We start from the raw sequence: 27,943 nt of genomic DNA, 5'->3' as shown, positions 1-27,943 counted from the left end.
ATGGTTGGAGCGAGAGATAAGCATTTTACATTTTGTATACCGCAAGGCAGTTTCTACACATACTCACAGAGGTTCCCCACAAATGTGGTATAAACAAGGAAATAAAGAAAATGTAGTAAGTTTTTAATAACCAAAACAGATGGAACAGAGATGCGGAGGGAGAGGAGGGGATCGTTCCAGTAAGAGGGAAAGAAAGGAAAGAAGGGAAGAAACAGAGAAAGGGAGGGAGAGAGAGAGAGAAATCCTTCCACACTTCTAGCCAGACCTGGAATAGTACAAAGCCAAGTAATCTGACTGAAAGACCAGCAAAAATCCAGACTGGAAGGCGAAGTTTCTTGCAAACTCAGGCAGTGGATCCAGATTTGAAAGCTGACCAGGCAGCAGTAGGAAGAAAACACAAGTAAATGGTATTAAAAGCTTGCTGGGCCAGAAAGCTCCTGGAGCTGGACAGGAGTTCACCGCCCCAGGCTGTTTGGGGTGGGGGGGGCAGCAGCTACTGCGGCTTCAGAGCATAGAAGACCCCCCAGCGCTGGTCCCCATCCGCACAGCGCTGCAGCTTCTCCCTCCATCCAGAGGCCAAGGACTCAAACTCGCTCTCTGAGAATTCCTAGGCAGAGAAGAAAGAGAAGAGTCACTCACAATCCCTGGTGGGGTGAAATTTATTGTTTTCTTCTCTGTCTAGGGAGGGGACAGATCTGTCAATTGAGGTTTCTTCCAGTTTCTCGTTTTTCCAAGCATAAGTTCAGTTGTTTCCATCTGCACATCAGTTTGGGGACTTATTTTTAAAGTCCTCGTGAAAATCCATCAGCATTTCAGTACAAATTTCTCCCCACATACACATTTTCTTAAGTATTTTCGCCTAATGCATGCATTTTTGCAAAGCGTCTTTCCCCATATATTTATATTTCCCCTCAAAATGCGTTTTTTATGCTTCATTTCACCAAGGTGTGCTTTTTTTATGCACACCTTACCTTCATTTTTGCATTTTTGTACATGTTGCTTGGTTAGAAACTGCTTTGCAAAATCCAGAGAAGTGCAAATTTTCAAGAATAGCTCTGTTTCAGTTCACATATTGTTCCAGTTAGTGCAAATTAGGTAGGTTCGTCTTTAAATTCAAACTGAATCATGTTGTCCCCCCCAGCCCTATCACCGTATGGTTTGTTTTTATTTACACTGCTCAGAAATGCTATGATTATGCACAATATAAATGCTGTAAATAAACAGAGAACAAGAAGGAATTGTAAATGTCCTCATGGTGCAGTAGAAATATTTATACTGCCCGCTCTCCGCTCCCTTGGAAGTTTTGCCTAATGTTTGTCTGAAATCTGCTTGCCTGGAGCTCCCACCTGCTGCCTGATATATTTTTTTTGGGGGGGGGGAGGATTATTACAATTAATTACACCTATTTGTTGCTCATAAAAGGTCTCGAAGCAACTTACAACTGTAAAAAAAGAGACAAGTTCTAAAGCTTAAAACATCATATTCTAAAAGTGCTTCTCCTGCATTTTGATAAAAAGGACAAATCCTGCCTCACCTCACCTCAGCCCAAGATGAACACCATAGCATTATTTACTTTGAGTGGCCATAATGCCACTCCCAGCCTAGGTCACTGGTTCTACTTTGGCCCTTTTCAACTGCTTGCCCAGTCCCCCGAAATGCCCTTGCTCCCCCCAATATTTGTTTTCATGGTGCCATCATTGGTCAGGGCCAGCCCACCCATGAGGCAGACTGAAGAAGCTGCCTCAGGCGGCGGAATCCCAAGGCAATTCTCTGCTCCTGCCACCAGAGAAGTGAGAAGTGGCAGAGGCAGCTTCCGGCGACATCTTACCACTGCTTCTGCTCGCTTTTTCCCAGCCACTGGAGAAGCGACTCCAGCTTCCAGGTTTCGGCGAGATCTCCCCGGGAGCTGGAAGCCAAAGCCGTGTGACCCTGGTAAGTGAGGCTTTGGCAGAGGGGAGACGAAACAGGACAGGCTGTTCCTGCCTGTGGTCCAAGTCCGTCAGTTTTCAACAGGTAGGGGTGTGTGTGTGTGTGTGTGTGTGTGTGTGTGTGTGTGTGTGCAGCCACACAGGGAGAGAGACAAGCTCAGCTCTAGGCTGTTTCATCTCCAATCTGCCAACCCACCTGGACAAATTGCTGCTGACTTCTTTCCAGCTCTTGCAGCTCTTGAGTCAAGGCTGACAGCATCCGCTCTGTATAGTCCAACGCCTGGACCTGCCTGAATCCAGCCTCCTGCAGCACCTGGAAGGTGTTGGCAATGAGGATGAGAGGTGAGGAACCTTTCTGAATTCAGCTCTGCCAGAATCAATGGCTCCCACCCCTAGCACACCCAGCCTTTCGGGAGCCTGTTTATACGATCACATTCCCTACAGCAGTGGTTTTCAACCAGTGTGCTGTGGCACCCTAGGGCATAGATGTCAACTTTTCCCTTTTTTAAAGGGAAATTCCCTTATTCTGAATAGGATTCCTCACAAGAAAAGGGAAAAGTTGACAGCTATGCCTTAGGGTGCCTTGAATGGTGCTCAGGGGTGCCTTGGGCAACACTGGCCTCTGTCCCTCCTTCTTTCCCTCCCTCCCTCTGATGCCCTCTCACGTCTCTGCCTCCCAAAGGCTTGCACAGCTGTTTGTTGCAGCAGCCCTGGCTACAAGCTCCCCAGGCGAATGGTGCCTCCGGCGCTGGCCAAGGGTGCTGGTTGCCAGGAGCTGAGGTGGCCTTGGAGTAAGCAAGGAAGCAGGTGAGGGAGCCCAGCCAGCCAGCCCTCCAGCCCTTGCTGTTGGGAATGGACAGACAAGTCCCAGGCCCTGGTGGGGCAGTGTGAGGAGGCACCTCTCTTTGGGGTGGGTGTGGGGAGCAGTTCAGAGACCAGGAGTGGCAGCAGCGGCTGGCCAAAGGACTCCCAAGGAGAGGGGAGAGGAAATGAGGCTGAAGGAACCCTAAACACAAGGGAGGGTGTTCGAAAAAGGGTGAGAGGCTGTGGGCTCTGCAGGCAAGGGGTGACATAACTGGGTTCCTGAGCCCCACAGGGGTGCCACAGAAAGAATGCAGTGGGCCAAGGGAGCCTTGGACTCAAAAAGGTTGAAAACCCCTGCCCTAGATTGAAAGCAGCATGTGAAGGACAATCATGAATGATTCTGGATTGAGAAAAGCTATGTTTTGGGGCTACAAATAGGGTACGCAGCCTTAATCTAAATAAAACACCTGCTATGGCCTTCTTACTTGCCTGCCTTCTTTCATAAACACACACACCCATACCTGGCCATATTCCCAGGGTGTGAGAAGGCTGTAGCCCCTCCGTGTGACGTACTCCATGAAAGCTTTCGACCAGGGGCGAGGCCCACAGCAATAATCAGAGATGAGAAGCTGCCCGCCTGGCTTCAGCCACGACTAGAGAGGAGAGAGAGAGATGGCTGGGTAAGATCTGAGGGCAGAGGGCGCTGGTTGGACAGGATCCAGGATACCATCATTATAATTATAATTATAATTATAATTATTTATTTATTTATTTATTTATTTGTTTATTTGTTTGTTTGTTTATTATTCACTCTTTATCTATAGATCTCAGGGAGGTTCACAGCATGGTGTTATAGATTTGCAGGGAAGGGGGGACTCTTTAAACCCTAGAAGTTGATAAATGGTAGGGTTTTGATTGCTTGGGGTACTGAAGGGAAGATTGAGTTTGGATTTGATATCCCGCTTTATCACTACCCGAAGGAGTCTCAAAGTGGCTAACAATCTCCTTTCTCTTCCTCCCCCACAACAAACACTCTGTGAGGTGAGTGGGGCTGAGAGACTTCAGAGAAGTGTGACCGGCCCAAGGTCACCCAGCAGCTGCATGTGGAGGAGCGGAGACGCGAACCCGGTTCCCCAGATTACGAGTTCACCGCTCTTAACCACTACACCACACTGGCTTTGTGGCCAGTGGAAAAATATAGACTAAGCTTTCTTTCCAAGCTAAGGTCTCACCTGGGAGAGAGGCATTAGCACGACAAAAGGTGATGATGACACATCTGAGGTGTGCCTGGAAAGCACAAGTCAAAGTGGTTTCCCCCTTGCCCTGTTCCTTGCCTGGGGAAAACCTGCTCTTTAGTGCTAAATTGGAACAAACGTGGATCTGGGGAAAATATGGATTGCTGTTTGCTCCAACTGAACACTAAAGAGCAGTTTTTCCTGGGGGAAGCAGCTGGACAAGCGTAAGTGTGAATAAGCCCTCTGTTTTGTTTACACCAAAGGCTGCTTCCTGTTTGTGTGTGTTTCCTCACAGAACTCAGCAGGAAGATAGGGGCAAAACCAGAATGTGATTGGCTCTATCGCCACCTAATTTCAGCCACCCTGCCTTCTGCCCTACCTGGGGTTGCCATATTTCAAAAAGCAAAATTCCTAACACCTGCAAAGTTGGTGAGCTTTTTTTTTTAAGGAAGAACCCCAAATTGTTGAGCTTTGGGAGCTGTTTCTGCTGCTTTTTCCATCGTGTTGCCATACATCCGGGTTTCCCCCCTCACACCATTTTTACACCCGAAAACCAGGACAGGTCAGGGTTTCTCCTGACGCATGGCAAGCCGGGCCCTCCCAAACCCATTGGGCATGAACCGCTTGTTAAGGGCATTGATAAAATAAAGTACTGCTGTTTCCCATGTACTCTGAGCGCTGCTTCATTTTAGGGCACTGGGGGAAAACACAGTTTTTGGATTCCGCCAGAGGGCTGCCCCCAATGATGCGAGGCTGAATTGCTTGTATTTTTCTGCACGTTAAGAGGCAGGCGACTCACCAAGAACTTTGCAAAGAGAGCATTCTTGCCTGGCACATGCAGGACAGTGTCCCGGCTGTAGACGACATCAAAGGTGTTCTCTGGGAACGTCCTTCGCGTGGCATTGCCAATTTCAAACTGCACCTAGAAGCAGAGCCGGCACAAGAACGTTTCGGAGTGAAATCCAAGCAGCAGCCTCTCCTACTAAGTAGCATTGCAGCTGATCCACCTAGGACAGGCATGTCTAAATTCAATCCTAAAAAAAGCTCAGCAACTCTGGTCAGCTCTTACGCAAGTTCACTTCATCGAATCTGGCCCTCTTTGAAGAAAGTTTGGACACCCCTGACCTAGGAAGTGTTTTCACCCAAGCTCCCATGAAATGAACAGGAGATCTGCCCTTTTAGATGGCTGACTTAGAGAGCTACACAACATACATTTTTAGCTTTCCCCCCTTGAATCCTGGGAATTGCTGTTTAGCCCTCACAGAGCTACAATTCCCAGCACCCTTAACAAACTACAGTTCACAGAATATTATTTTGGGGGGGAGGGGGATGGAGTGATGTACTTTTAAATGTATGGTGTGTACACAGCCTTCACTTGCTTAGCTGCTTCCAGATGACCTGTTTATCCTGATATCTTTGCAGGGAGATTCAACAATATTGGCTATTGAATGAGCATTCATTTCTGTTCTGCTTTCGGGGAGGTTAAGTGATGTTTCTTCGAAACTAGAATTATCCCACACTTTCCAGTGCTTTTTCCTGTAACTTTCCTTAATGCAAAAAGTCCAGTTTGGGGGAGGGGAAGCAGTTAGGGATGAAGGAATCTGTTAATTTCAGTTTGTCTCAGTTTCTCATTCTTCCAATTTTAAATTCAGTTTTCCAAATTTCCATAGCAATTTGTGATTTTTTAAAAACAATTTAAAGTCTTGATGAATTCCATATCAATTTATGGATTTATATATATATATATATATATATATATATATATATGAATTATGTAGCAATTTGAGATTTTTTAAACATTAAAAAATCTTGATGAAAATTCATCAGTATTTTAGTGCAAACTTCTTCCTAATACACACATTTTTGCATTCAGTTTTGTACATATTTTTGCACGTAATTAATATAAAATATATTTGTTGCTTGTATGAATATGCGCATTTTATGCACACTTGCTACTGATGCGTGCATGCTTGTACACAGTTTTTGGTTGGAGAACTGCAACTCAAAACTCAGAGAAGTGATCATTTGTGAAGGACAGCTGTATTCTGGTTTGAGTATCGATTCGAGAAGTGCAAGTTGGGTAGTTTCTCATTTAAATGCAAACAAAAACGAATCTCTCCCCATCTCTTTGTTGCCCCAAAGCAACAAATCAGCTTTAACTGCTTAACATGAATTTGCTGACATGAGATTGAGCCAGTTTGCTACAGTCTAGATGCCCCTTTAATTCCCTTTAATTAATTCGGAAGGGCTGTAGCTCAGTGGTGGAACATCAGCAATGCATGCAGAAGGTCTCAGGTTCAATCCTAGCATCTCCAGGTAGGGCTGGGAATGTCTACCCTACCTGAAACCCCAGAGAACCCCCTATCAGTCAGGTGGACCTGAAATAGGTACAACTAGTATAATAGGGCAGCTTCCTTCAGTGGCGTAGCGTGGGTTGTCAGCACCCGGGGCAAGGCAAGTAATTTGCACCCCCTAACCCGTGGATTTGCGCCCCCTAACCCTAACCCCCAGATGTTGCGCCCGGTGCGGCCGGCCCCCCCTGCACCCCCCACGCTACGCCACTGGCTTCCTTTGGTTCACCCTCCCTTTCCCCTCATCATTACCAAGGATCCAGTCTCCTTTTGCGCTCGTTCCAAAGCCAACTCCACCATGTTGTGGGAAAGATCCATGCCCAGGACTTCCACGCCAAACTCCTTGGGAGGAAAGGAAAGAGTCAGGCCACCTCAAGGCTAGATGATAGCTCAAAGATGGGACCATAATCACAGGCTGTCCGTGAACTCATTTTCTTTTAGGTTTACTTAAAATGTTGTGGTCCAGAGGTTTAATGCTTTGAGTTTTATAATGTACATTCTGGGAATGGGAGATCGTTTACTCCTGTTTTGTATGGTTTCCCTCCTTCCTTCCTTCCTTCCTTCCTTCCTTCCTTCCTTCCTTCCTTCCTTCCTTCCTTTTTCCTTTCTGCTCTCCTCTTTTGCTATATCCTTGCTGTCATATTTTTATGTTGTCACTGCTGAAAATACCATTAAAAAATTCCCTCCCCATAAAAAAAAATATATGGGGCCATCATGGAAGAAAACAGGAGCTTCCAGCACTCAGTGGCATAGCGTGAGTTGCCAGTGCCCAGGGCTGCCCAGAAGAGGTGGTGGGAGAGAGGGAAACAGATGGAGAATGCATGCACATTCAGCTGTCTAACAGTATCCACGCCACCCAGGAGATCACAGCCACAGAGATAAGAAGAGTCGTTCCATTGTCTGGAGAGGTCACTCCCTAGTTCTCACTGTGAGAAGTGAGGTTACAGGGAACCAGGCAGAAGGCCTTCTTGGTAGTGGCGCCCGCCCTGTGGAACGCCCTCCCATCAGATGTCAAGGAAATAAACAACTATCTGACTTTTAGAAGACATCTGAAGGCAGCCCTGTTTAGAGAAGTTTTTAATGTTTGAAGTTTTATTCTGTTTTAGTCCTCTGTTGGGAGCCACCCAAAGTGGTTGGGGAAACCCAACCAGATGGGCGGGGTATAAATAATAAAATTATTATTATTATTATTAGTTCGCATGGAGAAGCTGTTTTCAACAGAGCCCAGCGATGGAAGTGCTTAGCTGCATCGAGGCAGCACCGGGTGTTGAAATTTTGCGCCCCTAACAATTGTGTGTCCGGGGCAACCGCCCCGTGCCCCCCCTCCCACGCTACAACACTGCCAGCACTAGAGTCTTAAGTCAGCCCTACTCATTGCAGTAATCTGATGTCTAGGTTAGATGACTGCAAGGTGTTAGACGTGGGGCTGCCTCTGAAGACGGTTCAGGTGCTGCAGAATTCAGTGGCCAGGTTGCTCACTGGGGCAAGGCGGTTTGAGCATATTACACCAATCTCGGCCCAACTGCAGTAGCTACAAGTCAGTTTCCAGGCCCAAGTCAAAGTGCTGGTTTTGACCTATAAAACCTTAAATAGACTTCATGGAAGATACAGCTATCAGTATCTACTAGCTGGGATGGCTGTGTTCCAGCCTCTGAATACCAGTTGCTGGAAATTGCAGGTGAAGAGAGTTGCAGCAGCACTTCTCCTGTTTGGGGGCTTCCTATAGACATCTGGCGGTCACCGTGAGAACAGGATACTTTGGGCCTGATCCAGCAGACAGGCTTTTCTTATGCTCACAGCCAACCCATGTTTTCTGAGATAAGGGACATGGATGGCATGCATGTCAAAAAGGCCATACAGTCTGATAGAAGATGGAATGGTGGCAGATGATGCAATACTGCGATGTCACAAGTTGCACTCTTGCATCATTCCTTCTTGTCCGCTGCTCTGTAAACCTGGGGTGGGGAATCTGTGGCCCTCCAGAAGCTGTGGGGAAGCTAACGTCCATCAGTTCCAGCCAGCCCCTTCCCCCTTGTGTTGGATTTTAGTTGTGTAAGCTCTTTGGGAGTAGAGACCCATTCTCTTGTACTTTGTGGAAGCACCATGTGACGCTGCCAGAGCCAACCTTCATCACCATTCTTAAAGGTAAAGGGTTAAGGGATCTCTGACAATTACGTCCAGTCGTGACCAACTCTGGGGTTGTGGCGCTCATCTCCCTTTATTGGCCGAGGGAGCCAGCGTACAGCTTCCGGGTCATGTGGCCAGCATGACTAAGCCGCTTCTGACGAACCAGAGCAGCGCACGGAAACGCCATTTACCTTCCCGCTGGAGCGGTACCTATTTATCTACTTACACTTTGAGGTGCTTTTGAACTGCTAGGTTGGCAGCAGCAGGGACTGAGCAATGGGAGCTCACCCTGTCGCGGGGATTCGAACCGCTGACCTTCTGATCAGCAAGTCCTACGCCCTGTGGTTTAACCCACAGCGCCACCCGTGTCCTGTCACCATTCTTATTCAAAGGTTTATTTGCGCTTGTACCTTAGCCATGTAGAAGTCACTCCCGCCGAGTCCGCAGCCAACATCCAGCACTCGTTGGCCCTGTTTCAAATCCAGCATACATACCAGCTCCTGTAGAGAGATGGGGAAGGGGTAGGTGGGTCTCTGGCAGGAGGGCAAGGGCAGTAGCTGAGTGGGAAAGCATTGGCCTTGTGTGCAGCAGGAGCTCCCAGGTTCAATCCCTAGTAGGGGTGGGAGAGACCCCTGCCTCAAACCCTGGAGAGCCACTGCCAGCCAGTGTAAACAGTGCTGAGCTGCACTGACCAATGGTCTGACTCAGTATAAGCCAGTCCTTTATTCAAGACCATGTGGACTAGAAACTTACTTTATTTTGAAGGGAATGTTCAGCATATTTCGAAGGGAATGTTAAAATAATTACCTAATATAGCTCAGTTGGTTAGAGCATGCTGCTGGTAAGGCCAAGGTTGCAGGTTCGATCCCCGTATGGGACAGCTGCATACTCCTGCATTGCAGGGGGTTGGACTAGATGATCTTTAGGATACCTTCCAACTCTACAATTCTGTGATTTCTATGAATATAATTTCTCCCCAGCATCTGATGCCCTTGGCAAGTAACTCTGCAGACTTCCCCAACCTGGTGCCCTCAGGATGTTGCTAAGAGTCCAGCTCCCACCAGGCCCAGCCCACATGACCAGTGGTGAAGGATGATGGGAGTTGAAGTGAAAAACGTCCAGAAGGCACCAGTTTGAGGGAACCTGTTCTCCTATGTTAATAATTTCTGGCATCTTTAGCTTGTTTCCCCAAAGCCTGAGGTCTTGGACCTGCCTGCAACTTCCTTCCCCAGCTCCAGATACCTTGGTGGTCGTGAGGCCTCCGGTGCTGACGAACCCAGGCCCAAAGACCCACTCGTAGCGACGGATGTTGCGGGTGGCATACTGCTCGCTGTCTAGAAACTTCTGGAAGGTGTCGTATCCCCAGGTGGCCTCGGGGTTTCGGGGGACTTTCTGGAGAAGCCAACACACCTGGTTGCGGTTTTGCTTCCTCTGTGAAAAGGAGCGTAAGCCAGAAACGGGCATTCCCATCATCTCATTTTTGCTTTCTGAATTTTTAAACAAGTTTCTAGTCCCCAAGATCCTGGCAAACTGCGAGAGCCCCTGACCAAGCCGCCAGGGTAAAGCCCGGGGCCTAAGAAGTAAAGCGCTGGGAAGGATTAAATTCTGAGCAGCGGATGGAAAATTAAAAATAATAGTAACGAAAGTACTGTGGAATAAATAATAAGCATAAGGAAGAATAGAAGGGTGGCAACAACAACACCGTGAAAGAAGGGTGGGAGGTCAACTTATAAATTATGTATTAAATCCGATGTTAATTTATATTTTTAAAAATGAAACTAAATAAAAATTAAGTGGCAAAAAAGCCACACCCTTCGATTTGGGGGCCCTGCCCTATCGTTGGGCAAGCAGGGTATTGCCCCCCAAACCATAGCCTGCCCTCAGCCAGCCCCTACCTGTTTGCCTCCTTACTTCCATCCTGTCCAGGAACTGTCACTGCCTGTCAACTTCCTTCTCCTGAGTCTCAATGCTGCTGCTCTTGTAGAACTCAACAGGGCGGAGGCAGAACTAAAACCAACTGGCGTTGGTGCTGCCTCCAACAGCTATGGGCGTCCTCTGCTTCCCATCCCACCAGTTCCAACGGGCACCAGATGCCATCGCTGCCCGATGACATCCTATTCAGGGGTGGCTGTGATTGCGTGCAAGGCCCTCTGCACATTCTCCTGTGCTCCTCCGCATGTGGTGCAGCTTCAGAGCAGAAGGACGGGAAGGGAAGAGGCGGTTACCTTGATGTAAGTTTGCACCGATCGGGACATGACTATCTCAAATCCGTAGAGCTCGTCCCCGCACGTCTGATGGGCTGAAGTGAAGAGGTGATTGTATTCTGCAGGTGTTCGATAAAAAGTGGGGTTGAAGGCCCTTGGCTGGTCTCCTGCGGGGGAAAAGATGCTAATAGGATTGGGAGCTTGATTCTATTTTTTTTTATATAATATTTTTTATTAGTTTTATGAATACAAAAAAAAGGAATAAAGAACATATTATAAAAGTAGAAAAAGAAAGTTACAAATTTTCTTGTTCTTTTTTCCAAATCTACTGGACTTCCCCGCGTCCTCCCAACCCTGCATTCTCTGTGATACATAACATCTGCAATTTGTTAACTTGTTTCAATACTTATTGTATCTTCCATTTTATCATGTTACCCAATTTCAAATATATTATGACCCAAATCATGTACGTTTTCATTTTAACACAATAAAGTTGTTTCATTATTCTATCTCTGACTTCTTGTACCTTAATTTCCATTTCTTTAATTTAACCTTACTGAAGCTAGAATTTCCTAAAAGGTGCGTTTTTTAACATTCATACAACTTATAATATTTTTCCAAATAGTCTTTAAATTTTTTCCAGTCCTCCTCAATTGTTTCTTCTCCCAAGTCTCGGATTCTGCCAGTCATTTCGGCCAGTTCCATGTAGTCCATCAACTGCGTGTGCCATTCCTCCAGTGTGGGTAAATCTTGTGTCTTCCAATGTTTTGCAATCAGGATCCTTGCTGCTGTAGTAGCGTACGTAAAAAAAGTTCTGTCCTTCTTAAGCACTCTCTGGTCCACCATGCCCAGGAGGAAGGCCTCTGGTTTCTTGGGTAAGGTAAATCTAAGTACCTTTTTTAGTTCATTATGAATCATTTCCCAAAAGGCCTTCACTTTCGGGCAGGTCCACCAGAGGTGAAAGAATGTCCCTTCCGCCTCTTTACATTTCCAGCATTTATTATCAGACAGGTGATATATCTTAGCAAGCTTGACTGGGGTCATGTACCACCGGTATATCATTTTCATAATGTTTTCCTTCAAGGCACTACATGCCGTAAATTTCATTCCGGTGTTCCATAACCTTTCCCAGTCTTCAAACATAATGTTATGCCCCAAATCCTGCGCCCACTTTATCATGGCGGATTTGACTGTCTCATCCTGAGTATTCCATTTAAGCAGCAGGTTATACATTCTCAAAAGTAGTTTACTTTTTGGTTCTAACAGTTCTGTCTCTAGTTTCGATTTTTCCACCTGGAATCCAACCTTCTTGTCTACTTTAAAGACCTCTTGAATTTGTGCATAATGCAACCAATCTCGCACCTTGTTTTTTAGTTTTTCCAAGCTCTGCAACCTCCAATTGTCTCCAATCTTTTCAATAATTTCCTCATATTTAGGCCAATTGGCTTCCATATTAGGTCTCTTACGTGCCTTGGCCTCCACCGGTGAGAGCCACCTCGGAGTCTTACTCTCCAATAAGTCTTTATATTTTGTCCAGACCATTAAAATTGCTCTCCTGACAATGTGGTTTTTAAACAGTTTGTGCACTTTAACCTTGTCATACCACAAATATGCATGCCACCCAAAAGCGTTGTCAAACCCTTCCGGATCTAGGACATCAGTGTTTTCCAGTAAAATCCAATCTTTCAACCAGCAGAAGGCTGCGGATTCATAATATAACCTCAAGTCTGGCAGGGCAAATCCCCCTCTTTCTTTCGCATCAGTTAATATCTTAAACTTTATTCGGGGCTTTTTGCCCTGCCAAACAAATTAGTGATATCCTTCTGCCACCTTCCAAAGCATTCCACCTTGTCCACGATCTGTAGGGTCTGAAACAAAAATAACATTTTTGGCAATACATTCATCTTTATAGCTGCTATTCGGCCCAACAAGGAAAGTTTCAATCTTGACCACGTTTCCAAATCTCTTTTGATTTCTGACCAACATTTCTCGTAGTTGTCTTTAAACAAATTCAAATTTTTGGAGGTCAGATACACCCCTAGGTATTTTACTTTTTTAACCACATTTAATTCTGTTTCTTTCAGGAACTCATCTATTTCTGCAGTTGTCAAATTTTTTGCTAAAACCTTAGTTTTTTGCTTGTTCAACTTGAATCCCGCCACCCGACCAAAGTCAGAAATTAATTCTAGCACTCTTTTAGTACTAGAGACTGGCTCCTGTAATGTTAATACCAGGTCATCTGCAAATGCTTTCAATTTATATTGTTTCACTCCGACCTCAATTCCCTGTACCAACCGGTCCTTTCTAATCATGTTCAATAGCACCTCCAGAACTGAAATAAACAATAGAGGGGATAGAGGGCACCCCTGTCGTGTCCCTTTTTCAATTTTAAACTCCTCTGTCACCACATTGTTTACTATCAATTTAGCTTTTTGTTCTGAATATATTGCTTCTATTCCATTTTCAAACCCCCGCCCCACTCCCATCCCTTCCAAATTTTTCTTCATAAACATCCAAGAAATGTTGTCGAAGGCTTTCTCCGCATCGATAAAGATTAACACCGCTCTAGTGTTAAGCTTTGTTTGTAAAAGTTCCAAAATGTCGATGATGTTTCTTGTGTTGTCAAACAAATGCCTACCAGGGAGAAAGCCTGCCTGGTCCTTATGGATCACTTCATTAAGCACTTTTTAAAACCTACTTGCCAAAATGTCTGCAAAAATTTTGTAATCCACATTTAGGAGTGAGATGGGGCGGTAGTTCTTAAGCTGGGTCTTCTCAGTTTCTAGTTTGGGTATCAATGTGATAAAGGCTTCTTTCCACGTTTCCGGTGCCTTCCTCCCCTCCATAATCTGGTTACAGACCTCCAACAAAGGTTGTATCAAATAGTCTTTCAGAACCTTATAGTATTTGGAGGTAAGTCCATCCGGGCCTGGATATTTGCCTAATTGGAGGTTCTGAATGGCGCTTTCAATTTCTTGCTGTGTGATATTACTATTCAGGATTGTTCTCATTTCCAGAGGTATTTTCTGTAATCCATTGGTTTTGAGAAATTGGTCCACCTCCGAATCTTTCTGTGGCCCTTGTGAATAAAGTTCTTTGAAATATCTCTGGAAGCACTTTCTGATTTCCTCGGGTTTCTGAACCATTCTCCCTTCAATCTCTAGATTTGTAACTGTATTAAGTTTTTGTCTCTTTTTCAACTGCCATGCTAGCAGTTTCCCACACTTATTTGCTGATTCAAAAGATCTTTGTTTCATTTGTTTAATTTTCCATTCCACCTCTTGATTTATCAGTTTCAAATATTGTGCTTGGAAAAATTTCACTTCTCTCAGCACCTCCTTTGACTTAGGCCTGGATCTTAGTTTTTTCTCTCCATCTCTTATTTTTTCCAATATCTTCTCCTTCTTTTCATTCCAGAGTTTTTTCTTGATCATATTTTGTTGTATTAGAAACCCTCTCATGACTGCTTTACTTGCGTCCCAGATTGTTCTTTTTTCCACAGTGGTATTTAGATTTATCTCAAAATAGTCCTTTAAAGTTTTTTGGGCCTTCTTAACAATCTTCTTGTCCCTTAATAAGTTGTCATTCATTTTCCATCTGAAGGATCCGGTTGTATTTAGTCTCAATTCCATTTTCAAAGCATTATGGTCGGAGCAGGTTTTTGGGCAGATTTCCAACCTTTCTAGTCTTGGGTGCCAGTCCTCTAGTTATCCATATTTGGTCGATTCGTGTCCATGTCAGATGAGCTTCAGAAAAGAAAGTCCCTTCTTTTTCTAGGGGGTTCTTAACCCTCCATATGTCAATTAAATCCACATTGTCAGTCATTTCAAAAAAAGTTTTAGGTAGTCTGCCATCTTTCGTTAAGTTAGCACTTTGCGACTTATCCATATTTACAGACACAACCCCATTCATATCACCCATCATGATGATGTTGTTATAGTCTAAGTAATCCAGCATAATCTCATGCAGCTTCCTGAAAAATTCCGATTTTCCTTCATTTGGGGCGTATATTCCTAATATCAAAAATTTTTCTCCTTGTGTCTGAATTTCAATTGCCAAAATTCTGCCGTGTTCATCTTTAAATAAGAATTTCGGTGACAGGCTCTCCTTTGCATATATCACCACTCCTCTTTTCTTCACTTTGTCCGAAGAGATAAATTCTTGGCCTAGTCTTTTATTAATTAGCACTTTTCTGTGGAGCCTTGTCACATGCGTTTCCTGCAGGCAAATAATGTCCAATTGTTCTTTTTTCAAAATGTGAAATACTTTTCTTCTTTTTTCCGGAGAATTTCCGCCATTTATATTCCAACTAAGAAGCTGCAGCGACATCCTGGTCTAATTGGTGGGTCTACAATGGGGTGTCTAGGTTTCCCTCCGATCCCGGAGGTGGTAATGCTGGTCCAGATCCAGGCGGTGTAGGCTTTGGAGATGGTCCCGGTGGTGGTGGAGGCCAAGAAGCTGCGGCTCCTTTCTGGAGGTTCTCCTCGTGGTAGTGTAAGAACTTCTGTTGGTCCTCCGGTGTTTTAATTCTTACTTTCCTTCCTTTGTAGGTAAATGATAGTCCTTGCGGAAACTCCCACCTATAAGGGATTGTGTTGTATCTCAACAGTTTGGTCAAATCTGTATAAGTGGTCCTAAGATCCAAAAGGTGTTTAGGAATGTCTCTGTAAATTTCAGCCTTTTTACCTTCTATCTCCAAAGATTTTTTAAAATGAAGGCCTAGTATCTTGTCTCTTTCCTCTCTTGATCTCAGAATAACCAAACAGTCTCTGGACTTGTCCTTCTTTATCAATTTTCCCAGTCTAAAGGCAGTCACAATCTTAAAATCCTTATCTTCCTCAATCCCCCAGAATTTGGAGAACAAAAGTGTTAAAAATCCCTGTAGATTTCCTTCCTCCAGTTCTGGGATAGCCCTTAATCTGAGATTATTTTCCTTACTTTTCAATTCAACCAATGACAGGTAGGCTTGTTGTTCCCCTACCTGTCTTTTCAGAGGCCTTACTTCCCCCCTGATCTCATCAACCTTTTTGTTCGCCTGTTCTGCTTTTTGACTAGCTTCCACCGCAAGTTTATAATTTTCAGTCGTTGCCCCTTGCAATTTTTCAATTGCCTGAGTGTGATGAGAAACTTGCTCGGATAATTTAGTAATAGAGGATGTAGCTTGGTCAATTTTTGATGATTGATTGTCCACTTTTTGATTTAAAATTGCCAGTTGTTCCAAGATTTGTTTCAGGACTGTTTCAGATCCTCCAGTTGCCATATCTTCTGCAGTAGGCTCTACAGCAAGCTCTTCAATTTCCACCTCCTGTTGGGACGGATGATCTTCGTTGATGAGATAGGGTTGTTTGAACAAGTTGCCCTGGTTTCTTTTCTTTTTCTTTAGCTTTAGCTGCTCTTGTTCTCCCTGTGCCACTCATTCCACACCTGCCTCTGTTCAAGGTCAAGTTTTCTTTTGTTTCATAAGCTAGACAAGACCAGAGTGTAAACAATTTAACCACAGAGAGTCACAATAAAGTACAGTTCCCAGGCCTCTATATCTCCACAATCCTCTAGGTGGGGGTATTTCAAAGTTTCAAGGAAGGAGAGAACTCTTGTCCGCCATTGAAGTTCTTATATTCCCTATGTTAAATCTTTAGTAGTTCCAGAGCACAAAAGGAAGTTTCCCCAGGCTTTCTTTCTCCTGAAGAAAGGCCACAAGGTGTCAAGAAATGTTCCAGCAACAATGTTTAAACTCTAGTGTCTCAGTCAATATATCAGTTTAAACTCCAATAACAGTATCAGCAGTTTGACAGTTCTCTTTTACACACTGACAGCCCGATAGCTGGGTTGTCCCTTTTAACTCCACATAGCTCAAAATTAGGAAGAAGGTCCCAAAAATAAGATCCACAACTTTTGCAAAGATTTCCAGCTTATCTTTTCACTTCTATCCAATGCACCCTCGTTTTACTTTTACAGTCCCTTTTAAGCGCTTCAGCGCCCTTCTGCGCAATTGCTTTAATCTGGCTAGCAGGATCGGGAGGCGGACTTCCTGTTACTCGCCTCCCGTTTTCAGCCGAATTTCAACCAAATTCCCAAATTTTTCCGATGTTTAACTCCCCTTACTCACGGGTATGTAGCAGCCAATTTTGATGTTTTCAAGAAGAAAGGTCGGCGCTCATCAGCAGCAGCAGCGCGGCTTTGCGGCCACGAAAAGAGCGATGAACTCACAGCGCCGCTCCCCCTTTCGCGTTCCGGAGCCCCTTACGGAGCTCCTTCTTCGATTCCGGGGGGGCTTTGGGCGCCCGCCGAGTCCCACGGCCGCAGGCTCACTCTGCCTGCGGTTTTTCTTGATGGGTCTCCGCTTTGCCGTAGCGGACGACCCTTTTTCGCGGAGCCCCTCTTCACTAAGTAAAGAGGACTGCCATTGCTGTTTTGCGCCGCCTCCGGATTGGGAGCTTGATTCTAGGCAACCAACCAGGCCGGATTTAGGTTTGATGAGGCCCTAAGCTACTAAAGGTAATGGGGCCCTTTAATATGTCCAGCTGTCCTTTGTCAACAACAAATTGTTGCTGTTTTTTGTGCTGAATATATGCTGTATGGTAATTTATAGGACCGAATAGGTATCTAAAGCCATTTGCACATGCAGAATGTAGGCACCTTATATATAGAAATGAGCAAACCAGTGATATTTTAGGGACTAGGCTAGCAGGCGGGGCCCATTTCTTACATCATAGGAGCCTACACAAAACACTGTTGCTGTATGTAAGTTTTATTTGTTTTTGATCTTATATTTTGGAAATGTACATCCAGTGGTTTTTTTTGCACCCCCCCCCCCAAGAGAGCAGGGGCTTAAGCTATAGCTTGTTTAATTTATACGTAAATCCAGCACTGAATCTAACCTCTGCAATGGATTCAGAGTTCAGGGCTGGGTAAAGTGGTTGGGGAGAAGCCCTTGCTCAGTGATGGGGTGATGCACATAGAGACCTATAAGCTCAGCTAACTGGCCAGGCTAGAGGCCTTGTGCCTTTTTTTGTGCTAGGAGCAGCTTTAGTCCCAAGGTTGTAAACAACATCCCTAAGTGTCTACATTTGACAAAATAGAGTCCTTTGTTTCCTTGCCTAATGAACAGGTAATGAAGGAAAGACCACACATGGTATAATTGGTTGTGTTGTGTTGTAACTTTAGATTGGAGGAAGTTTATACATATGTATTGCTTAATAGATAACAGCTACCTATGTTAAGCAGGCCCCACCCATTTGGGCTTGCTCAGCTTTTGGAGAGAGCCTGTTTATGACCTCCAGGTTTGTTAAATGCATTCCTCCTTGATTCCTGTTTAGTTAGCCTAAAACTTGTATGCATGCTCAAGTACAGTGGTACCTCGGGTTAAGTACTTAATTCGTTCCGGAGATCCGTACTTAACCTGAAACTGTTCTTAACCTGAAGCACCACTTTAGCTATTGGGGCCTCCCGCTGCTGCTGTGCCACCGGAGCACAATTTCTGTTCTCATCCTGAAGTAAAGTTCTTAACCTGAAGCACTATTTCTGGGTTAGCAGAGTCTGTAACCTGAAGTGTATGTAACCTGAAGCGTATGTAACCCGAGGTACCACTGTAGTTCTTTGTAGTTAAAAGGATTCCTCAGAGGAAATCTGATTGGTTCTTACAAACACTGTGTAAGAGTTCTTTTGTTAATAAAAACGGCCTGGACAAGGGAGTGGCTATTCACACTTCCTCCCAGAGTCTTGCTGGCCAAGCCTTGTGTCTATTTTATCAATCAGGGTCCAGTCCTTTCCTTTGCCTTCAGAACGCAACAGGAGAGTGATCCCACTGAGCTGTTATTGCTAGCAATAAACACCCTTTGTTTTCTCACAACCGCATGGAGATGATTTCCCTCAGCCTCAAAGGTTAATTTTGCTACAGGGGCATTTCTTAACTGCACCACCCACTGAATGTCAACTCCACTTATGGACCTTCCAGGGTCTCTTGGGAACTGGTCTCCTTTGCTCTGCCCCCTCACCTATTGGAACTACTGACCAGACTGGTAGAAGCAGGATTCCCGGAAGAAAAGTCGCCCTCCTGGACGCAGCCAGAGAAGCATCTTCTGGGCCACGTCACTCACTTCGGTATCCGACAGGTACATGAAAAGCCAGTTGGAGAATATAAGGTCGAAGCTACGGGGGGAGGAGAAGAGAGAAAGGCTAAATCTTTCTGGGAGGTGATATATAATGAATTGAAAAGGATGTTTAAAACAACATTTGTATAAAAACAACAACCCAGAAGCTTTTCTGAGGGACAGAACTACCTAAACTGTGTAGAAACTTATTCATGTATAGTAGCAAGAATATTACTCACCTCAAAACAGAAAGAAGCAGAAGTCCCAGCAAAGGAAGAATGGATACAAAAAACTTATGGAATATGCAGAAATGGAAAAAATTACCGGAACAATAAGAAAGCAAGATAACAAACTTTTTTTATAAAAGAATGGAAATGGTTTGTTGGATATTTCCAGATTGTAAATTGTAAACAGATTGTAAACAGATAAGAACATTGTCAGGGTTATTGTAATAACCTGCAGTTTCGTAAGAGTATATATTGAAAGTAGATGATTGAATGAGCAAATTAAGTTAATTTGGATATGCAGAAGATATTAAAAATACATTTAAGGGACCGCATTAGCTCGGATCAAGACAAACAGAACATTGGCCTTCTCGGCGGTTAACCTCCTCTGCAACTTTTCCACCCCAAAAGAACACCATACCCTCTGAGATTCCGGGGACAAAAACTGGGACGCTTCTTTTTTCTTTTTGGGTCCTGAGCTCTCGCGCATGCGCAAGGGCGCAAGACCAAAAGACGCTCGCTTTTTGTTTCCGCAAGACCAAAAAACAAGCGGCTTTCATTCTGGTGCTCTGGCGCAAGCCAGCTGACACGCACTAGAGTGCCAGACCCAAAAAATAGGACATTCCAGGATCCAATCAGAAGCCGGGATTGGCTTCTGTGATTCTGGGATATCCTGCTTAAATCGGGACTATTGAGCGGTATGTAACATTATGATGTATAGTCAGCAGAAAGCTGGCCCAAAGCTGATAAGCATCCTGGCACCCCATCACATACAAATTTAGCTCTTGCCCTCCCACTTCCCTCAAAAATGTACTGATAAGCAAACTAAGCGAAAGCTGCCAGACATCCCATCACCCCCTAACCTGTGTACCAAGCCAGTGTAACTGCTATTTTTGCAATATGAGATAAGACAAAAATAAGTAGTTTTAGGTTGCCATGGGGATGGCTTGCACTAAATGACAATAGAAGCGTAGCAAGTATTAACATATGGAGTTAACTGTATAAATTTTGTGAAAAGATGAGCAGGATTTGGAACTTGGTGCCTTTTTTCTCCAGTTTGCAGAAATCTTTTCTTTTACCCCCACTCTGGTGTGATTATTGACTTGTCACCCCAACATTGGACCATTGTGTCTGAAGCTCAGGATGTCTAGAGACCTTCAGGGTGGGGGTCCTTCACCCCATGGGCCTGATTAGACCCACCAGCTCTTTCCATTTGGCTCACAAGGCCCCCCAAAAGAGAGAGAAAAAGTATAATAAATCGCCACTGAAATCAACAATAAAATCTGTTTCTACCTCTGGCTTGGCAACTGCAGGCTGGTAACGTCGGCCTGTAGGAAATCCACATTTGGCAGGTGTCCGTTCTCTTGTCGGTTGTGCGCCAGGAAGCTCTCCATGAAATCCACAGCTGTGACATGGTGTGCCAGCTTCGCAAGAGCTGCTGTGAACCGGCTGACAGAAAAGCAGGGAGAGGGAGGTCTTAGGCCTCAAACCCAACAAGCACATTTCTCCTCTACTCTTCCCCTCGTCCCTGAAATGGGTAATAATAATAATAATGATAATAATAATAATAATAATAATTTAGTTATATCCCACCCTTTCCAGCCGAAGCCGGGCTCAGAGGGCCTCTTTTTGCCTCATTTGAGAATGTTTTGAGAGCTAGTGTGATGTAGTGGTTAAGAGCGGTGAACTCGTAATCTGGGGAACCGGGTTCGCTTCCCGGCTCCTCCACATGCAGCTGCTGGGTGACCTTGGGCTAGTCACACTCCTCTGAAGTCTCTCAGCCTCACTCACCTCACAGAGTGTTTGTTGTGGGGGAGGAAGGGAAAGGAGATTGTTAGACTCCTTCGGGTAGTGATAAAGTGGAATATCAAATCCAAACTCTTCTTCTTCATTGCATTGGCAGCGCATTTTCCAAGGCATCTGGGGTTCCCCCAGGGGTGAGCGCAAGGAAAGGGGCTCTAGGATGTGCAAAGTTGCTGGATTTGACATAGCAGTTTCCAGCTGCTTCCAAGAGGTGGAGAACTTCAGGCCCAGGGGCCAGATGCGGCCCTACAGAGCTCTCTGTCTGCTGGGATTCTCCCCAAGGGCCCTGCCCACCACAGGGATGTGGCCCTTGGAATGTTGCTTAGAAGGGAATGTGGCCCTCAAGCTAGAAGAAGCTTCCCCATCTTTGCATTAGAGTGAAGCAACTGCCACAGATGTTATTTAACAATGACTTAACAATGTGTGGTCTGTTCAATGCAAGAGGGGTGCTGTATGCAAGTGGACCTAATGGGATAAAAGGCTCTAACAGCCTGTATTCCTAGCGCTATTCTACTGCTTGCTTTTGTGAATTTAAACTCTGCTACCAGGGCCCCTCTCCTGCTGGAGAATGACTTTAGCCGCACGTTTTGAATCCAGGCACCCAGCCGGTTCTTTCATTATTTACCCTGCACATGTGGATCACAGGGATTCTATTTTCCTCCCACAAGATGGGTGTGTTCTGCGCCCTGCCCTGTGCCCCCTAAGCTGTTTGTCACCCTTGGGTGTGTGGGAGGGCAATGTCCCCTCACTTGTACAGTGGTACCTCGGGTTACATACGCTTCAGGTTACAGACTGCGCTAACCCAGAAATAGTACCTCGGGTTAAGAACTTTGCTTCAGGATGAGAACAGAAATCGTGCTCCGGCGGCGTGGCAGCAGCGGGAGGCCCCATTAGCTAAAGTGGTGCTTCAGGTTAAGAACAGTTTCAGGTTAAGAATGGACCTCTGGAACCAATTAATTACTTAACCCGAGGTACCACCGTAGTTCAATAAGATTCTCTGGTTGGTTTCAGTGTAAATATGTAAATTGGGGGTGGACTATCCTTCTCCTGAAGCCACAAATGATCCTAGACCAGCTCTGAATGCCTCTGAACATGTAAAAAAATGCTTTCCCCCCCCCTTCCTAGTGAACAGCATAGCCAACAAGCACTGGGGGCAAAACCTTCAGGCAGGCAATCTGCTGTCGGTTGCTTGGTTTTTTGGGGGGTGGGGTGAAATCAAGGTCTTGCCAAGACAGCTGGCCACCTGAAGCAAAGGACTCTCCCTATCTGCTGGCTGAGGCAGCTGCCTCCCTCTGCCCAATGGTAGAGCTGGTTCTGCTGGAAATGAAACAACAGGATTTGCATAGCTGAAGGAGGGAGGGAGACTGCAGGACTCCTGGGTTCCCCTCTGGCCCTGGAAGGACAGTAGAAATCCTTGGGGCTTTATTGCATTATTACAGCTTTATCTGTAGAAAGGAAAATGAGGCATTTTGTGTGAAAGGGGGAGAGCGAGATGGCTTGACCAGACTTTGGCCTTTGAGAAGTAGGGTCATCCCCTGCTCCCTGCACTAAGACTCACCCTATGCCTGCTCCCAGTTCCAACACGTCCTGTCCTTTCAGGCAAGGCAAGAGGGCAATGATCTCTGGGGTGTCTTCCTGGGTGAGTTGCTGGGCCCCCGAATCCAGCATCATCTCCCGCACTGAGGAGTTTTGCGAATGTTCTTCCCAGAACTTCCGCATCCTCAGACGAGGCGAAGTTTCTGCTGCTGTGGGAGCAGGTAGGAAAGCAGTGGCTCATTTATTTCCCCCAATTTTATCTCCTCCCTTTTCTGCCCCCCACCCCACCCCCAACAGTTCATTCTCCCAACAACCCTGAGAGGAGGAGAGCAGGAGAGGAAGAGAATGAGCTTCATGGCGGAGTAAGGATTTGTACCTAGATCTCCTAAAGAGGATAATCTCTTGACTTAACAGAAAGAGAATAATAATAATAATAATTTTTATTTATACCCTGCCCTCCCCAGCTAAGGCCGGGCTCAGAGCGGCTTACAAGCAATAATAAAAACAAGTTGAATGATTACAACTTAAAAACAAAATTAAAATACATTGAAATATTGAAATATTAAAATTTAGCCTCATCGCAGAAGGAGAAGGAAAGGAAAAAAGAAAGAGGGGGAGGGAATCAAATTGGCTCCAAGCCAAAGGCCAGGCGGAACAACTCTGTCTTACAGGCCCTGCGGAAAGAAATCAGATCCCGCAGGGCCCTAGTCTCATGAGGCAGAGCGTTCCACCAGGCCGGAGCCTGTGTTGAAAAGGCCCTGGCTCTGGTTGAGGCTAATCTAACTTCCTTAGGGCCCGGGACCTCCTGGGTGTTGCTATTTATGGACCTTGAGGCCCTCAGTGGGGCATACCAGGAGAGGCGGTCCCGTAGGTACGAGGGTCCTAGGCCGTGAAGGGCTTTAAAGGTCAAAAGCAAGAATATATTATATTATATTATATTATATTATATTATATTATATTATCACAGAATCGTAGAATTGTAGAGTTGGAAGGGACGCCAAGGAATCTCAGCTAAGGTATCTGTGACGGATGGCCATTATATTATATATTTCTTAAAATATATACACTGCTTGCAAAAACAACAAATAAGAAAAGCCTTACAAAAGATTATTAAATCCCTCCTTTCTTCCAAGCACTTCAAGGGGGGCATATAAATGGTTTAGCCCCTCCCCATTATATCCAGTGCTTTTTTTCTAAAAAAAAATGTTTAGGGTACTCTCATTTTGACTCAAGAAAATCACCATTTTATAGTTCAAATCGGGGGAAATAAATACAGTAAATGGACAAAAGGCCACCATCAGGGGTAGCAACGGAACTGACGATTCACTGTGCTAGAGAAGAAACTAAAAATTTATTTATTTTTAGTTTCTTCTCCCATTAGACTCACAAAATGTTTAGGGGTATGCATACCCCTCTCACCCCCCCCCCCAGAAAAAAGCACTGATTATATCCCACATAAAAACCCTCCCCAACATGAGTGCCAATAAGGGTTCTCCCAGGTTTGGTAAACAGCATGGGAGCTAGGGAGTTCTGCCACATCTCCAAGAACATAGCCAGGATTTATGTTGGGGTGGGGGTGGCTGAACATGTCCACCTGTCCTGTTCCAGAACCGAGCGACCTGCAACACGATCGGTCAGTTCGCCATTTGCCTCGCCAGAATGCGCCATAACATCTTCCATGTGACCTCAGCAAGCATTTCAGTTTCAGACAGTCTGATTGTTCATAGTTTTAGTTCAGTGTTTTTATTTATTTACTTGATTTTTTTGGGGGGGGGAGCAATGGTAAGCTTATGAGTTAGCAAGAGAGAAAGCAGTGTGTGTGTGTGCGCACGCGCAACATTTGAGGAGGCAGGAGACCTTTGGGAAGTAGATGGTGGTGATGCTGCAGGAGAAAGTTCACAGGAAAGGATGCACCAGCGATGTGCCCGTGTGTTGTGCAATGGCTAAGAACCCAAGGCAAGAACAAGGAGTCGGTGCTGGATTTGGGAAGAAGACAAAAGAAACCAGTGCTGAGATTGAAAGAGGAGCGTCCCTTTGATCCCAGAGGCCAGAGGACTTTGGCAGCAGACGGCTGGACAGAGGAGAGAGGATCGAGGTGAGAGGTTGAAACAGCAAAGAGGAGAAAATAGTTCACACAAGAGACAACCAAGGTGTCTGCGGAGGGGACTTAGAGGACCCTCCTGAGAGCTCAGTTTCTTTTGTGAAGTATTGGGGGTGTAGGTGACAGTGCGTCCTATTGCCATATTCCAGGCTTCTCTCTCCCTTCTGTGCCTTTGGGAAGCCAGGAAAGAAACCCCACTAATTTCCATCCGCCCTACAAATAGTATTTGCTCCTGGATAGTATTTGCCTGGCTTAGGAACTGTTCCCTTCCCATCATTGTCATTTCTCCCCCCCCCCCCCCCCGACTCCCAAAATCTGCCCACCCACAGCAGCCCCACTCACGTCCTGCCATGGGGTCAGCTTGCTCCTTCTGAATGTTCCCTGGGCCCAGCATTCTGATTAATCATTAACTGACAATTGCCCTGATAATGGGACAGACAGGCAATCGGCAGGATCACCAGTTTAATCCACCTGACCCCGCCTATCATCCAAGAAAAAAACGGGAAAGAATCCCTGTGGAATTTCCCCCACTCCAAATTAATTGCCGCATTTAACCTGCCTTAGAAAGAGCAGTTGGAGAACCAGGCCATGAGCGCATCTAGCTTAGTACTGCCAACACAGACCTGCAGCAGCTCCCCTGGATTTCAGGCAGGCCTGTTTGAAGATGCTGAACCTGAGACCTTTTATGTCCCACAGGAAGATGCTCTACCACTGACCTTAAGGTCCACAAATAACAACACTTTGGTGGTCCTGAGCCTCAAGGAGGTTAGATTGGTTTCAACTAGGGCCAGGGCCTTTTCAGCCCTGGCCCCGCCGTGGTGGAATGCTCTGTCACAAGAGACTAGGGCCCTGTGGGACAACATCTTTCTGCAGGGCCTGCAAGACAGAGCTGTTCCGCCTGGCCTTTGGTTTGGACTCGGTCTGACCCTTATGTTTCCCTCCCCTTATGGTCTTGATTTATCAGCTATTTTAAAATGAGGCTGCATTTTAAATTGCATTTTAAACTGTATTTTTTTCTCCCTCTCTTTCCCCCCTATTCTGTTTTTACTGAGATTTTATTTTATTGGTGTTAGCCGCCCTGAGCCCAGCTCTGGCCAGGGAGGGCGGGATATAAATATTTTTTTATTATTATTAATTATTATTAGCTTTGAGAAATTCCTCCATTGCAGGGGGTTGAACTAGATGATCCTCATGGTCCCTTCCAATTCTTCTATATTTCTGGGAGGGATACACCAGAGACCAGATTCAAATTCCCACTGGGTTAGGTAGGATTAGCTGTACTGTACTCTCTCTGTCTCCTAGCCTAGTGAACCTACCTCATGGGATTGTTGTGAGGACAAATGGCGTAAGGCAATGTCTTGGATCCTAGTTGGGCTTCTGCTTGCAGAAGGTGATCACCCCCAACTCCCCCTGCAGCCTCTGGAGTTTGTACTCCCTGCTGGATTGGGGAACTCTTTCCACCAGAGGCAGCATGGGAGGCAGATCGAGTGGCTGCAGCAGAAATTGGCAAAAAGCACCTCCCTCTGCCTTTTACCAGCAGGATCCCCGCACTGTGTCTCAGTACCACCAATGGATTAAAAGAGCACCTACTTAGGATCCAAGATTACATTCCTCCGCCACCCTGGGCGCTTCTCCTAAGAATTTTTCCTTTTCTGTTGTGCCTTTTAGATTGTAAGCTTGTAGGCAGGGGCTGTCTTGTTTTAGCTGAATGTTATGTAAGCTGTTTTGGAAGCAGAGGGGGGAAACAAATGCTATTAATGATAATGCACATACACTGCTCTGAGCGAGGTGGGAAGGCAAGGGGGAGTTTAAAATGCAATTAAGGCAAACATCCAGGGGCGGAGAGAAATGTACCCAGGAGATGCTCCTTACTCAAACTTGCTTGCCAAAAAATAAAATAAAAATCAACAGCATGCCAAGAAAGGAAGGCTAGATTTCGACAAGCTAATGCTAAGGTTGCCTTAGAACTGAGAAGATAACAAGTTATAGGCAGAAAAATGCACCAGGAATTTGAACAACCAAAGGAAAAAAGAAGATGCATTGTGGGGGAGTCAGGATGCAAAGATAGTGATAAGTTAACGATAAGATAAGGGGTGTTTTGCAAGGAGAGATGCTCTAGGTAGCCTTTGAGAACTGAGCATCAATATGAGGCAGCTACTACAGATGGGCTCCTTCTTAGAAGGCTTGGTCTAAAAACAAGTCACCCCACACTGTAGGGCAGGGATGGGGAAACTCAGGCCCAGAGGCCCAATGTGGCCCTCCAGAAGTCTATATCTGGCCCCTCGTAACTTTCTCCACACGCGACACTGGCACTGCACTCTAATAATGCCCCATGCTTGCCTGGAAGGAGGCTAGAGAAGGGGGTGGGGTGGGGGTGGGTGTAGAAACTAGCCTACCATACCAAGGTAAAAATTGCATTCATTTCTTGCCTCTGGCTCCACACATCACTGGTATGTGGCCTAGCAGGGAATGCAACCCTCAGGCTGAGAAAGAGCCTATGAGGAGCATGCCGGCTAGTACTACAGTGGCCCATCTAGTCCAGCTTCCTGTTTGCACAGTGGCCGCTCAGATGCGCTGATGGGAAACTTGCAAGCAGAACCCAAGCACAAGAGTGCTCTCCCCGCTATGGTTTCCAGCAACTGGCATTCAGAAGCATTACTGCATACCCTCCAACATTTTCCCAATGAAAAATGGGACATCTTATTTCATGATGATGATGATGATGATGATTTATTTGTATCCTGCCCATCTGACTGGGTTGCCCCAGGCACTCTGGGCAGCTTCCAACATAGATAAAAACATAATGAAACAGTAAACATTTTTTAAGAAATTTTTTTTCTATGTAGGGCTGCTTTCAGATGTCTTCTAAAGGTTGTATAGTTACTTATCTCCTTGGCTCAGGGGTTGCATAACTCCATACCCTCCAACTTTTCTCCAATGGAAATAGGGACGTCTTTAGGAAAAGTGGGACATTCCAGGATCAAATCAGAAACCTGTAAATCCAGGACTGTTACTAGAAAATAGGGACAGTCTGCCTCTGACCATGGAAGCAGAGCTAGCCATTGACAGTCTTATCTTATCCCTGTTACGTGGGATCTGTTCCTTTTTATTGTACAAGATCTGCATTAATGGTAAAACCCATGTAGGGAGCTTAAGCCCACAACCCAATACCTACTTACTTAGACTCATGGAATTGTAGAGTTGGAAGGGCCCGCAAGGGCCCTCTAGTCCAACCCTCTGCAATGCAGGAATCTTTTGCCCAACGTGGGACTCGAACTCGCGACCCTGAGGTTAAGCGTCTGGTGCTCTATCCCCAGCAACTGAGCTATCCCCACAATGCAAAATATGTGTCAGAATAAAGGCTCATTGAACTGAGCAAGATTTACTTCCCAATAGGCAATGCGGTGAAAATCACTTTTAATAGTTAAATAAGAATATAAAGGATATCTTTATAGTCCTCCCTGCCAACATTTTATTTTACAGGGTCTTTGTCTGTCTATACTGGTGTTATTTATATGCATTTGACCAATAAACAAAGTA

At 45.4% G+C, this 27,943-nt stretch overlaps 1 protein-coding gene and 1 long non-coding RNA gene across 6 annotated transcripts; one reads left to right on the top strand and one right to left on the bottom strand.

Moving 5' to 3' along the window:
* Positions 1-102: 102 nt before the first annotated feature.
* On the bottom strand, positions 103-26,747 carry LOC310833636 (uncharacterized protein). 4 transcript variants are annotated; one of them, XM_083716300.1, is made up of 12 exons: positions 25,720-26,747; positions 22,325-22,511; positions 20,257-20,412; positions 18,661-18,797; positions 10,671-10,816; positions 9,688-9,876; positions 8,856-8,945; positions 6,571-6,660; positions 4,767-4,889; positions 3,254-3,385; positions 2,125-2,241; positions 103-607 (listed from the first exon to the last, which is right to left on the bottom strand). In XM_083716300.1, exons 2-12 carry the CDS (start codon positions 22,483-22,485, stop codon positions 494-496), a joined length of 1,455 nt encoding a protein of 484 aa, XP_083572426.1. In that variant the 5' UTR covers positions 22,486-22,511; positions 25,720-26,747; the 3' UTR covers positions 103-493. The 4 variants fall into 4 exon arrangements, with proteins under 4 accessions (XP_083572426.1, XP_083572424.1, XP_083572425.1 ...); XM_083716298.1 differs by lacking the exon at positions 25,720-26,747 and adding an exon at positions 24,746-25,248; XM_083716299.1 differs by lacking the exon at positions 25,720-26,747 and adding an exon at positions 24,746-25,248 and having other exon boundaries at positions 22,325-22,508.
* On the top strand, positions 8,087-22,747 carry LOC310833678. 2 transcript variants are annotated; one of them, XR_014558872.1, is made up of 4 exons: positions 8,087-8,463; positions 10,440-10,676; positions 18,604-18,760; positions 22,600-22,747. It is a non-coding gene; the product is annotated as an uncharacterized lncRNA (long non-coding RNA). The 2 variants fall into 2 exon arrangements; XR_014558873.1 differs by lacking the exon at positions 18,604-18,760 and having other exon boundaries at positions 8,090-8,463.
* Positions 26,748-27,943: the final 1,196 nt, after the last annotated feature.

The sequence above is a fragment of the Podarcis gaigeae genome (assembly GCF_964106915.1).
Source record: "Podarcis gaigeae genome assembly, chromosome: 16".
NCBI classification, from domain to species: domain Eukaryota; kingdom Metazoa; phylum Chordata; class Lepidosauria; order Squamata; family Lacertidae; genus Podarcis; species Podarcis gaigeae.
Note: the sequence above shows the minus strand (reverse complement) of the source record. Positions and strands in the feature narration are given on the sequence as shown.

What these genes read in the sequence shown, in the direction of transcription:
- LOC310833636 (XM_083716298.1), bottom strand. Translation starts at nt 24,797, where the DNA reads ATGCTGGGCCCAGGGAACATTCAGAAGGAGCAAGCTGACCCCATGGCA. An exon ending in GAGGCCTCACGACCACCAAG is followed by an intron (nt 8,946 to 9,687) that starts GTATCTGGAGCT and finishes ATCTCTCTACAG; the next exon opens with GAGCTGGTATGTATGCTGGA. An exon ending in CTCTCTTTGCAAAGTTCTTG is followed by an intron (nt 3,386 to 4,766) that starts GTGAGTCGCCTG and finishes TCTCCTCTCTAG; the next exon opens with TCGTGGCTGAAGCCAGGCGG.